This window comes from Suncus etruscus, chromosome 1 (assembly GCF_024139225.1).
Source record: "Suncus etruscus isolate mSunEtr1 chromosome 1, mSunEtr1.pri.cur, whole genome shotgun sequence".
NCBI classification, from domain to species: domain Eukaryota; kingdom Metazoa; phylum Chordata; class Mammalia; order Eulipotyphla; family Soricidae; genus Suncus; species Suncus etruscus.
In genome coordinates, this window is record NC_064848.1 from 170,807,842 (window position 1) to 170,820,545 (window position 12,704).

Here is a 12,704-nt window from a genome sequence, read left to right on the forward strand (position 1 = left end):
CAGATCTTTTGTCCCTGCTTCACCCTGCAGTCAGCATTAATGTTGGTAGCTGGTAAGGAGGACCATTTTAATTGACTTACTCTTTCTGCAAGTCTTACTGTCTTTTACAGATAATACCCAGACAAGGTAGCATTTAATTACCTCAGCTGCCTTTTCTGCTGTTTCTTCTTCCTTTGCTTACCTTGGATTCGTGGTGGATGGTTATGTGCCTGGCATACCAATCTCTGTTTTCTAGAAGTAGGAATGTGATGGTGCTCTTTGCTGGGCTAGATGGTGACTTCCAGGGCTTTTGAATCTAGAGGAATGGGTAGAGAAAATCAGGCTTCTGTGAATTAGCAGTATAGAATGTGGGTTGTTCCAGTGAAAAAATGCCTTTATTTCCATCCAGGTTGGCTGATCACCTGCCTCAGAGGCGCTCTAGCAAATTCCTTCTAATCTTCACCTAACCTGGAAAGCAAAATATTAGTTAAAAATGCTAAAGTCCTATGATGGTTTCTCCATTTGGAGAAATAGTGTGCCAATATTGAAAACAAAGTCTAAAAGATAGAGTAGTTTATATATTGAAAACTCTTTTTTAATTTTAGAGCTTAGAGAGAGCATTGATTACATTTACTTAGAGATATTTCTGGCCCTCTTAAATTTAGACAAATTAAGTAATTTGTTCCCTTTTTTTTGTTTTTGTTTTTCGGCCACTCCCGTTTGATGCTCAGGGATTACTCCTGGCTAAGCGCTTAGAAATTGCCCCTGGCTTGGGGGGACCATATGGGACGCCGGGGGATCTAACCAGGGTCCTTCCTTGGCTGGTGCTTGCAAGGCAGACACCTTACCTCTAGCGCCACCTCACCGGCCCCAAGTAATTTGTTGCTAATAAAGATTATGTAGGGCCACAGAATACAAAAAGTAAAGTGCTTGCTTTGCAAGCAGCTGACCGTAGTTTGATTCCCACTGATTAAAGAGCCAGGAATAGCCTCTGAGCACTACTAGTTGTGATACTCAGCACCCTGCGCCCAAGTGTCAATGTCCTCATGGCTCTCCAGAGAACAAAATACCTTAGTGCTAAATTGTCATGCACCTATTTTGGGGCTGTGGCTTGGCTATTCTCAGGGCTTATCCATGGTTCTGTGGTCAGGGATCACTCGGTCGAGCTAAGGAGACCTCAAGCACTTCATCTGCCGCGTTTGTTTGTTATTATTTTGGGGGGGGGTCACACCCGGCAGCGCTCTGGAGCTACTCCTGGCTCTATGCTCAGAAATCACTCCTGGCAGGCTCAGGGGACCATATTCCCATATGCCGGGATTCAAACCACCGTCCTTCTGCATGCAAGGCAAACGCCCTACCTCCATGCTATCTCTCCAGCTCCATTCATCTGCTGTATTTTCTCTTGAGACTCTGCCACTCATTCTTTATATTCATCTTCTTTCTATTGTGATCCTTATGAACATGATACAACATTAGTTTTTTTGTTAGTTTGTTTGTTTTGGGGCCACACCCGGTAAATTTCCTGGGGCAACTTCAGGCTGTGCACTCAGAAATCGCTCCTTGCTTGGGGGATCATATGGGATGCTGGGGATCTAACGGGGTCCATCCTGAGTCAACCGTGTGCAAGGCAAACGCCGTACTGCTGTGCTATTGCTCCAGCCCAGATACAACATTGTTTAATGAGTCTCTGATTTGATTTATATAAAAAGTATTCAAAATGTTGATCACACTGCATATAGTATCAGTGGTAGAGTTGATTGCATGCATGGGGCCCTGAATTTAATCTTTGTCCTTCCCCTTCCTTCCTTTCCCAACAAAATAAAATGAAAATCGGTTCCATGCCTTTCCTTTCTACTTGTGACATAGCTGCAAGTAATTTTCTCCAGATTATAAATTAAAAAGTCTTGGTTGTTAAAATTTTCTATAAAAGGATATTTACCAATTTCATATTAAATCTGTGCCTATCTTTAGAAAGTCAATCCCAGCTGTAACTGGTGAAAACTACCAGTCCACTGCAGGATAAGTGACTTTCCCAGCTGAACAATAATATAGTTAATGCCTTAAGAGCAGTATGTACTAGATTGCATTCTCCATCCCCCCCCAAATTGGGTTATAATATTCATTTACATAATTTTGGCAGTAATTATTTTATCAGGTTGTTACTTATTTTTGCAAATCTGTAAATTCCCTGTTTTTAAGAATAAAAATAAAAGTGGTACCAATTTGAATTGTTGCTGGATATTAACTTAAACTTTGGCCCACACATTTATACCGTAACCTAATAGCCCTAAATTAACTGGCAGGCTCTTTATGTTGAGCAAACACATCTGCTGACATAGTCACCTTTAATGTCATTGTTTAAATCACCAGCATTTAGTGGTGCGATTGGGGTGTTTAGTTGCCCAAAGGAAGCGTGCCTCTAAGACATAGTGCCATAAGTTAAATGGCACTTCCCACTCAGGTGATATTAAGTAACCTAATACATTAAGTAGGCAAAAACAGATAATAATGGAAGTTCCTTAAGTTTAATTTATCATGTCTTTAATGACTGAACATTTGAACATGGATGGTGGGTCGATTGGGAAAGCAGAAAATATTTTTGGCTTAAAATATTTGAGAAGTGTAATGGGATTGAGCATTCCAAAAGTATTTAGCTTTGTGATATAGAAGGTTAACAGGGGTTCTGGAAAAGGAAACACTGTGCTCCCAAGTTTAGAAGTCTCAAGCTTTTATTATACTGATATGGAAAAGGGCTATAGAGTATCCTGAGATAGGGAGAGTTAAGTTAGAATTGGGGGTTCTTTTTATTTATTTTTAAATTATTATTTTTGTTTGTTTGTTTTTGGGTCACACCCAGCAGCGCTCAGGGGTTAATCCTGGCTCTACACTCAGAAATCATTCCTGGCAGGCTCTGGGGACCATATGGGATGCCGGGATTCGAACCACTGTCTCTGCATGCAAGGCAAACTCCCTACCTCCATGCTGTCTCTCCGGCCCTTGTTTTGGTTTTTTGAGGCCATACCTGGCAATGCTCAGGGGTTACTCTTGGCTCTGCCCTCAGAACTTAACTACTGCCAGACTCAGGGGATCATAAAGGATGCTGGAAATCAAACCTGTGCCAGCTGCATGCAAGGCAACTTTGTACCTTTTGTGCTATCACTCCGGTCCTAGAATTGGAGATTCTTCAAGAAAGTAGGTTAGCAGCAGCAGGAAGCCTTTTGGGATTGGCTGTCTCTCGTGTCATATTGAATACTCCTAAGTGGCCCCACTGGGCCTGAGCAACACCACATGGCCCATTCAAACTGAGTATCACTTTAAGTGGCCCTAACCCTCAAGCCCTGCTTGGAAGAACTCTCCCAAGCTTTACTAAAACGTAAAAGCAATTATTTCAAACCCTGAAAAGAGAAAACTACTTAAATGCTTATATTTTATTATGATATGAAGAATCTCTTGTAGTTCTATAAATTTTTAATATTTATAAAAACGGCACCTGCCTACTTCTATTCAAGATAGTATTGGAAGTACTTACCAAAGCAATTCGGCAAGAAAAATATATCAAGGGCATCTGCATAGGAAAGGAAGAAGTCAAGCTCTCACTGTGGATAACATGATTCTATATTTAGAAAATCCTAAAGATTCTACAAAAAAGCTTCTAGCAACAGTAGCTTTGTGGTGGATTACAAAATTAACATGCAAAAATCTATGATTTTTTATATACAAATAATGAAAGAAAAGGAAAATATTTTTAAAAATTTAATTCACAATTGTGCCTCAGAAAATCAAGTACCTCGGAATCAACTAAAGAGGTGAAAGACCAGGGCCGGAGAGATAGCATGGAGGTAAGGCGTTTACCTTTCATGCAGAAGGACGGTGGTTCAAATCCTGGCATCCCATATGGTCCCCTGTGCCTGCCAGGGTGATTTCTGAGCATAGAACCAGGAGTAACCCCTGAGCGCTGCAGGGTGTGACCCAAAAACCAAAAAAAAAAAAAAAAAAAAGAGGTGAAAGACCAATAGAAAGAAAACTACAAAACACTACTTCAAGAAATTAGAGCACACAAGGAAATTGAAACATATACCTTGTTCATGGAGTGAGAATTATTTTTGGGGGCACGCCTGACTGCACTCAGGGGCTACTCCTGGCTCTGTGTTCAGAAATTGCTCCCAGCAGGCTCGGTGGGATGCGGGGGAATGAACTCAGTCCATCCTGGGTTAGCCTCATGCAAAGCGAACGCCTTACCACTGTGCTACCACTCTGGCCCCGAGTGGGAATATTAATATTTTTAAAATAGCAATAGTTTCTAAAGCATTGTACAGATTTAATGCAGTCCCTATACGAATACCCAGGACATTTTTCAAAGAAATAGATCAAATGCTTCTGAAATATATATGGAACAATAAACCTCCATAAATAGCTAAAGCAATCCTTTGGAAATAAAGAAGATGGGAGGCATTGCTTCCTCCAACTTTAAACTGTACTATAAAACAGTAGTCTTTTTTTTTTTTTTTTTGGGCCACACCCATTTGACGCTCAGGGGTTACTCCTGGCTAAGCGCTCAGAAATCGCCCCTGGCTTGCGGGGGACCATATGGGACGCCGGGGGATCGAACCGTGGTCCTTCCTTGGCTAGCGCTTGCAAGGCAGACACCTTACCTCCAGTGCCACCTACCCGGCCCCAAAACAGTAGTCTTTAAAACAGCATGGCATTGGAATTAAGACAGACTCTCAGCTCAGTGGAATAGATTTGAATATCCTGAGACTGACCCTCAGGTATATGATCAACTAATGCTTGATAAAGGGGCAAGAAATACCAAGTGGAGCAAGGAAAGGCCTCTTAGTGGTATTGAGAAAAACTGGTCAACTACATGCAAAAAGAGTAAACTCAGATCTTTTTTAACACCTTGCACAAAAGTAAAATCAAATTGGATTACAGACCTTGATATCAGACCTGAACCCATTAGGTACATAGAGGAAAATGTAGGCAGAACACTCTATGACATTGGAGCTAAAGGCATCTTCAAGGATGAAACATCAGTGAGGCAGAGAGGCAGGCATGGAAGAGGGCAGTAGGGAGGGCATGAGGGAAACTGGGGATACAGATGGCAGGAAATGTGTGCTGGTGAATGGTATTGTACATTGTATTACTGAAACTCAATCATGACCATCTTTGTAATCTGTATTTCCTGGTGATTCAATTAAAGAATTTATTTATTTAAAAAAAAACCAAAGGATGGGGCCGGAGAGATAGCACAGAGATAGGGCATTTGGCTTGCACTCAGCTGATCCAGGATGGACAGTGGTTCATGTCCCGGCATCCCATATGGTCCCTTGTACCTGCAGGAGTTATTTATGAATGCATAGCCAGAAGTAGCCCCTGAGTGCCTGTGGGTGTGACCCAAAAACCAAAAAAAAAAAAAAAAAAAGATTCAAAGGAAAAAAATAGAAATAGTGCAGAGGGTTGGGTGGAGAGATAAAAAGTAAAGGGTAAGGAGCAAAGGTTATGGGGATACATATGTGGTGTTAAGGAATGATTAAATATCCAAGCCAGAGTCACAACAATGAAATCATGAGACCCAAACTTAAGAAGGTGCCTGAAAAGATGTGAGGCTGGGATCCTAGGTTAGAGGAAAACTTGGGAACATTGTTGGAAGGAAATTGACACTGGTAGTGGGATTGGTAATGGAATATTGTATGCCTGAAAACTCAACTATGAATACATTGTAAACGGTTCATTAATACATTTTAATTAAAATATTTTAGCTTATGGAATTACAGGTATACCGGTAATAGATGAATTTAGAGAATTAACTCTTTTTTTTTTTTTTTTTTTTTGTGGTTTTTGGGTAACACCTGGCAGTGCTCAGGGGTTATTCCTGGCTCCATGCTCAGAAATTGCTCCTGGCAGGCACGGGGGACCATATGGGATGCCGGGATCCAAACCGATGACCTTCTGCATGAAAGGCAAACGCCTTACCTCCATGCTATCTCTCCGATCCCTCATATTTTCTTAAACTCCAGAAATTTTTGTTTTGTTTGTTTTTGGGCCACACCCAAACCAGTGACGCTCAGGGGTTACTTCTGGCTATACACTCAGAAATCGCTCCTGGCTTGGGGGACCATATGGAATGCCGGGGATCGAAACACAGTCAGTCCTAAATTAGCCACAATCAAGGCAAATGTCCTACTGCTTTGCACCACCACTCCAGCCTGAATTTTTTTTTTTATTTATTTAGGAAAGGAAGTTCTCCATACTGATAAGCAAGGTCTTATATTGTAGGAATTTAATTTATATTTCTCTTCTCTGATTCACCATGCTTAGATCATAGAATGATAAGAGGTTAAATGATTTGGGATGCAGAATATGAAATGGTGTTTTTGATAGTGTTTATGAAAAATTTGTCTTTGTGCTTCTGTTTTGTGCCTTTCTGGGATGCTGATTATTTGGTTTATAGCATGAGTGGTTTCTTTTGCCTTATTCTGCTTTCTTTTCAAAACTGTGAGGTAATAGTAGTCCCTGTATGATTTAAAATGTCTTAAAACTTCAAGACATCCTCCTTACTTAGAATTCTCTTAATCCCTTTTAATGTCTTTACAATTTCTTCACATTAAAAGTATGGTATTGATTTATAAAGCAATATGTTAGTAAGTTTGAATCATAGTAAGGGATTTGGGTTCCCCACAGTGGTCCTTCCTTTTAGTTTTGTTTTAGTGACTGCAGTACTCCGGTTACTCCTGGCTCAGTTCTCCATGTTTTCTCCTAGTGGTGCTGGAGATTGAACTCAGCCTCCTTTTGAGCTCCAGACTTCTGGTATTTTTTTTTTTAATTGTGCAGAATGAAAGTAACAGGGCCTGCCTTATTAATCTATTAATTCCTCATTTCTTTTTCCCATTTCAAAGCCTTATTCATTTCAGTTGTTTTTAATATGAATGTTCTTTTTCACATTAAAAACCAGGATCAATTGTGTGGCCGGGATCCAACCCTTACTGATGAGCTGCTGAATATCCTCACAGAGCTAACTCAACTCAGTAAGACTACAAATGCTAAAGTGGCACTTCGAGCTCGCCAGGTAAGGACACATATGGGTAATCTTGAGGAAGGAATAGGTTTTTGTAGACTGGGCAGCCTTGATGACAATGAGTTTTTTTATTAATCTAAATTTTCTATGTACTAGTTACTGTGCTTAGAACAAATATTTTCATATGGTGTATACATATTTTCATGTGGTATATATTTTTGTGAAAAGAAAGGAAAAGGCTAATAATTTCACGCATCTGTAATGGCGGAACTGTTTTCCCCTTTAAAAATCTTGGCATCAGATTTTCCTACTCTTCCTTGTAGCCCTGTTACAGTAAACCAGGGTCATGTGGAGGAATGAGAACTGAGGAAAGGCAATAAACTCAGTGTTTCTTACTTCCCAAAGGGAACTAAGAAGCATCTGAAAACTTTTAAGTGTCGAGGAAGAAAAAAATCAAGTGTGGAAAGCAGAAAGATAATGAAATGAGTCTTAGGCACTAGCAATCAGAACAACCCCAGAGAAGTCCAGTTAGTTTCACCCTGTAGGCTTCATTTCCATTCCAAAAGGTTTCAGCAGGGAAGCTGCGGGTTGGCACTCCCTTTGTGTTTCAGTGCTTGGGCATTGACAGGGAAGCAGCATTTGAAGCTGTTCAGTGACCTTCTGCTTTCTCTACAATTGTATCCATGTCACTGAACTACTCAAAGTTATTGAACCTCTCAGAGACCTGGTGAGGGTATTCAGATCCTACCGTGCTCCAGTTTGTTTGTGACACTGCTTTCACTTAAAGCTTCTTACATTCATTGGTGTTACATCCCAATGCCTTCTCCTTTGGTACTGAGTACCTAGGGCTGTCACAGTAGCTTTTCCTAGTCTTTCTACTTCAGGTTGCAAAAGGCCAGCTCTGCTGCCTCCACCTCCTCCACAGCTGCTCCCTGCCAGACCTGATTCCCAATTAACAGCTAGGCACACAGTCCCCAAGACTAGCATCTTTGCAGTGCTAAATTACATGCACTGATGGAACTTGACTGAAACTATTTTCCTTTCCTCCTCCATACCCCCATGGGACATCGTCCACAATGCACTTCATGGTGAGAGTCAACTGAAACACAGTATTTGGTGGTATTGGCTTTGTGTTACAGGACTTGGAAGTTGTTTTACGTAGTCTCTGGTTTATCTCTGATGCCTGACCTTACAGATTTATATTTATTGCCTTTGTATCAATCCTGCCTAATAGGACCTAGAATATTTACTCCCTTGGAACTTAAGTCTCTTATTTTGTTCTCACTCTAGGTTCTCATTGCTTCCCATTTACCATCATATGAACTTCGTCATAACCAAGTAGAGTCAATCTTTCTCTCAGCTATTGACATGTATGGACATCAGTTTTGCATTGAAAACCTGCAGGTATAAATACAGACCTTTTCTACCTCTCTGCACTCAATTCCCCTGAACTTCCAAATATAGTTTAATTAAGTAATCAATTTTTATTTTATGTGTAATAAAGAGAGGTGTGTGTGTGTGTGTGTGTGTGCATGTGCGTGTGTGTGCACGCAAACACGTGCACACCAGCGAGAGATCAAACCTGCAGCCTTGGCATTCAAAAAAGGTCTGCTCTATCACTGAGGTAACTCACACCCCCTATACCATCACTTTCTAAAATTATTTTTATTTTTATAATTTTTCTGTATTTTAACACTTTTTTGTGATTTTAACATTTTTGTGATTATAAAGTTGTTAATGTTTGTGTTTCAGTCTTACAATGTACATCACCTTTCACCCATGAACATGAACATTTCCTGACAACAATGTCCTTAGTTTCCCTTCCTGACTTCCCTTCCCTTCTCTCCTCCCCTCCCCTCCCTCCCCTCCCTTCTCCTCTTTCTCTTTCTCTCATTCTCTCTCATTGTCTTTCCTTTTCTCTCCCGCTTTCCCTCTTCTTTTTTTTGGGGGGGGGGTCACGCCCGGTGATGCTCAGGGGTTGCTCCTATGGAACGCTGGGGGATTGAACCGTGGTCCGTCCTAGGCTAGCTAGCGAGGATAAGGCAGAGAGACGCCTTACCGCTTGCGCCACCGCTCTGGCGCATCCCTTTTCCCTTTTTCATTCTCTCTCTCTCACTGTCTCTTTTTCTTTTTTCTTTTTTGGTTTTTGGGCCACACCCGGCGTTGCTCAGGGGTTATACTCCTGGCTGTCTGCTCAGAAATAGCTCCTGGCAGGCACGGGGGACCATATGGGACACTGGGATTCAAACCAACCACCTTTGGTCCTGGATCGGCTGCTTGCAAGGCAAACACCGCTGTGCTATCTCTCCGGGCCCCACTGTCTCTTTTTCACTCTTCCTCGCTCTCCCTCTCTTTCTCTTCCCCTTTAGACACTGTGGTTTGCACTATTATTACTATGCATATTACTTTATCTCTGTTCCACAACCAGTTATTGTCCAGAGTGTTCAGTTCCAACTATCATAGTCTAGAGTTCCCTTCTCTACCCTAACTGTACCGCTCCAGTATTTGTAGCAAGCTACCTTTTATGGACTGGTCCTCTTGGCCCTCATCTGTTGTCTCTGGTTGTTATTACCAAACTATGTGATTTTTTTTTTTGCTTATATCTCACAAATGAGTGAAATTATTCTACACCTCTCTCTTTCTATGAAAAGAAGGATGAAATTGTGATTTAGCTTAAAGATCAGATATATGTGTCCTATTGAACACATATTTATAGACTTTACCTTTCTCTAGAAAGTATTTTAGGCCAAATGTAAGTGGATAGCACTGGTTGATTTCTGGCATTTGGATCAGATTATAAATAGGTTGTTGTTAGTCTTCTAGAGGCAATGTTACTTAAATTATTAATTTCTGTGCTTTTAAGCTTTATAGAAAAACTAATCTTTTGAAAATGTGTTGGCTAATGAACCTCTATTGTTATCTTTTTTTTAAAAAATGTCATTTTCGAACTGGAGAGATACTACAGGGTAAGGTGCCTGCCTTGTATGTAGTTGATCTGGGTGTGATCTCTGGCACCACACATGGTCCTCAGAGCCCATCCAGAGTGATGCCTGAGTGCTGATCCAGGAATAAGTCTTGAGCACAGTAGCAGCTGACATCACATTTTCAGGAATAACTTTCTGTTTTTTCTATTTGGACATAGGATAATACTTATACTATTAGTCAAGAAAATCTTTAGGCTTTCTGCTATATTTATTTCTGGGGATGGGAGAGAAAGATATTTTTTGGTTCACATTTAAATATTAGGTTTCAACTGGGATTCAATCAAATCAAATAATTACTTTCATGGAATATCAGGACAGTATTTTAATAGTAATGTATAAATATGTCAGAAGGAATAATAGTTGTCATAAACACATTAGTATATAATAAATGTCCATTCATTACTTTAAGAACTTTACATATATTAACTCTTCTAATCTTCTGAACACCCCTATGATGATAATGTTGTAATTTTCCCCATTTTGTAACAGATCAAGAGAGGGTAAATTCATATGTGACATTAATAGGCACATTTCTTAAGTTTCACTTAGTGCTTCAAATGCCAGCTATTGGCCATTGCCTTTGTTCTGTTTTATCTAATCTTGTTTTTGTACCTTCTAGAAACTCATCTTATCCGAAACATCTATTTTTGATGTTCTACCAAATTTCTTCTATCACAGCAACCAGGTAGTGAGAATGGCAGCTCTGGAGGTGAGTTTTCAAAGTAATGTGACACAACCTTTTTTCCTTGGTTTCTAACTAATTTCCTGTGTCTATTTGGCTAACATCTCACTTCTTTTACTTTGACCTTCAAGTTTGTTCCTTAGAGTTTTCTTTTCCTCTGTAATAATAAATTCTGAACTTTGGGATTAATTTACTTGTGTTCCCTTTTTTCAGTCTTTTTTTTTGGGGGGGGAGGACACACTCAGTGGTGTACAGGGGTTACTCCTGGTTCTGCTCTCAGAAATTCTTCCTGGCATGCTTGGGCGACCATATCGGGTCCTGGAAATTGAACCCAGGTCAGCCATGTGCAAGGCAAGCTTCTTACCTGCTGTTCTATCACTTTAGCCCAAGTGTTTCAGCTGAACTAATCACCAGCTTCTGGGCTCCAATCACAGGAGGGAAGCTGCTTGCATTTTTTCAGCAATTTCTATTTTCCAGGTATTTGAATTCTCTCATTTCATAATGAACTGCAATCCTTTATAATAGAATAAGTGAAAACTATATGACTTACCGACATGTATGCTTACTATTTTGTTATTTGGACCAAATAAAATAGATTTTTAGTTATGTTTTGAATTGTCAGGCATCTCTTAGGAAATATTTCAGCATGAGAAAGAACATAACATTTAAAGTACTGTATTTTAGTTTTTTTTCTCTTTTATCCCTTTAATTACTTTATGGAGAAAGAAGAAAATAAGACTATAAATGGTGGGAATGGAAAGATAGTACAGTGCTTAAGGCACTTGCCTTGTTCCCAACCACTAGTTTTAAATTCCATGCACTCATATAGTCTCCCTGAGCACTGGCAGCACCGATTTCCTGAGTACAGAGCCTGGAATAAGCCCTGAGCAATGCTGAATGTTCCCCAGAAATAAAAACAAAACAAACATACAACATCAGATTCTGAAAGGTTTAGTGACCTGTCCAACATCACAGTAGGATGTGAGGGTGATCTCGTTGAGACATCTGACACCCATTTGATTGCCTGTTTGACTGATCTGGTGTGCTAGGTGGATCCCTCCTTCCTTCTTCTCTACTCCATGTCTGCATCCTTCTAAAAGCTACATGCCTAGTGGCAGGGACAGCCTTTTCCTTATAGAGACAAGCCATTTGTTGGTCAAGGACATACAAGAAGAACCTGTTAGAACCTCCAAACAAGCCCTGAGTCACAGATAATAAGTGGAAGAGTTTGCATTTTAACTCAGATCAATCTAATTCAGAGCATTTTGTGTTTCCACTACAGCACATTACCTCATTCTGTACAAAATTATAGGTCCTGAATACTGCTGTAAAATTGCCAAGTTGATTTTTCTTTGACGTTGAGAAAAAGAAGAGTTTTAAATGGTTTGTGTACTCCAACAGTTTCTTGACAGCACATTGTGGTTACTTTTCATTTGTATTTTGTGGTAGAGTTTATCCTGCTCGGTAAATACCTGATTTTAAAGGTATCTTAAGTATTTTATGGAGCTTTGATGACATTTAGTGAGAGATCTCCTTTATATATCTCATGTGCTGATAGAATTCCATGCTGCATTTTATGTGCATGGCTTATTGGCTGTGAAGCATGTGAGGTTGGACTAACATGTAGCCCCTTGCTGTTTTAACTTTTTTAAATCCAGTTAGTGTGTTTGAGATATTATAGATTAAATTACACTTTACTGCTTCTGCCTAGAGCTTGGGAGATATAAATATTCTAGAAAAGGGGCCGGAGAAATAGCATGGAGGTAGGGCGTTTGTTTTGCATGCAGAAGGATGATGGATCAAATCCCGGCATTCCATGTAGTCCCTCGAGCCTGCCACGAGCAATTTCTGAAATTAGAGCCAGGAATAACCCCTGAGCCCTGCCAGGTGTGACTCAAAAACAAACAAACAAAAAAATTCTAGAAAACATTAAACTTGATTTGAAGCAGTATGAGAGGAAAGGGGAAACTAAGACATAGTTTCAAGATAAGGTCTATAGATATAGTACAGAAGGTAAGGCCTTGTATTCAGCTGATTTTGTCCC

The 12,704-nt window shown here is 40.1% G+C and overlaps 1 protein-coding gene across 1 annotated transcript in view; it reads left to right on the top strand.

Moving 5' to 3' along the window:
- The window catches only part of ACACA (acetyl-CoA carboxylase alpha), a 276,321-nt gene that overhangs the window by 103,322 nt on the left and 160,295 nt on the right, over nucleotides 1-12,704 (top strand). Inside the window, exons 24-26 of the mRNA XM_049772768.1 lie at nucleotides 6,932-7,045; nucleotides 8,285-8,398; nucleotides 10,598-10,687. Of these exons, the coding sequence (XP_049628725.1) occupies nucleotides 6,932-7,045; nucleotides 8,285-8,398; nucleotides 10,598-10,687 (318 nt within the window). The remainder of the gene's footprint in view (nucleotides 1-6,931; nucleotides 7,046-8,284; nucleotides 8,399-10,597; nucleotides 10,688-12,704) is intronic.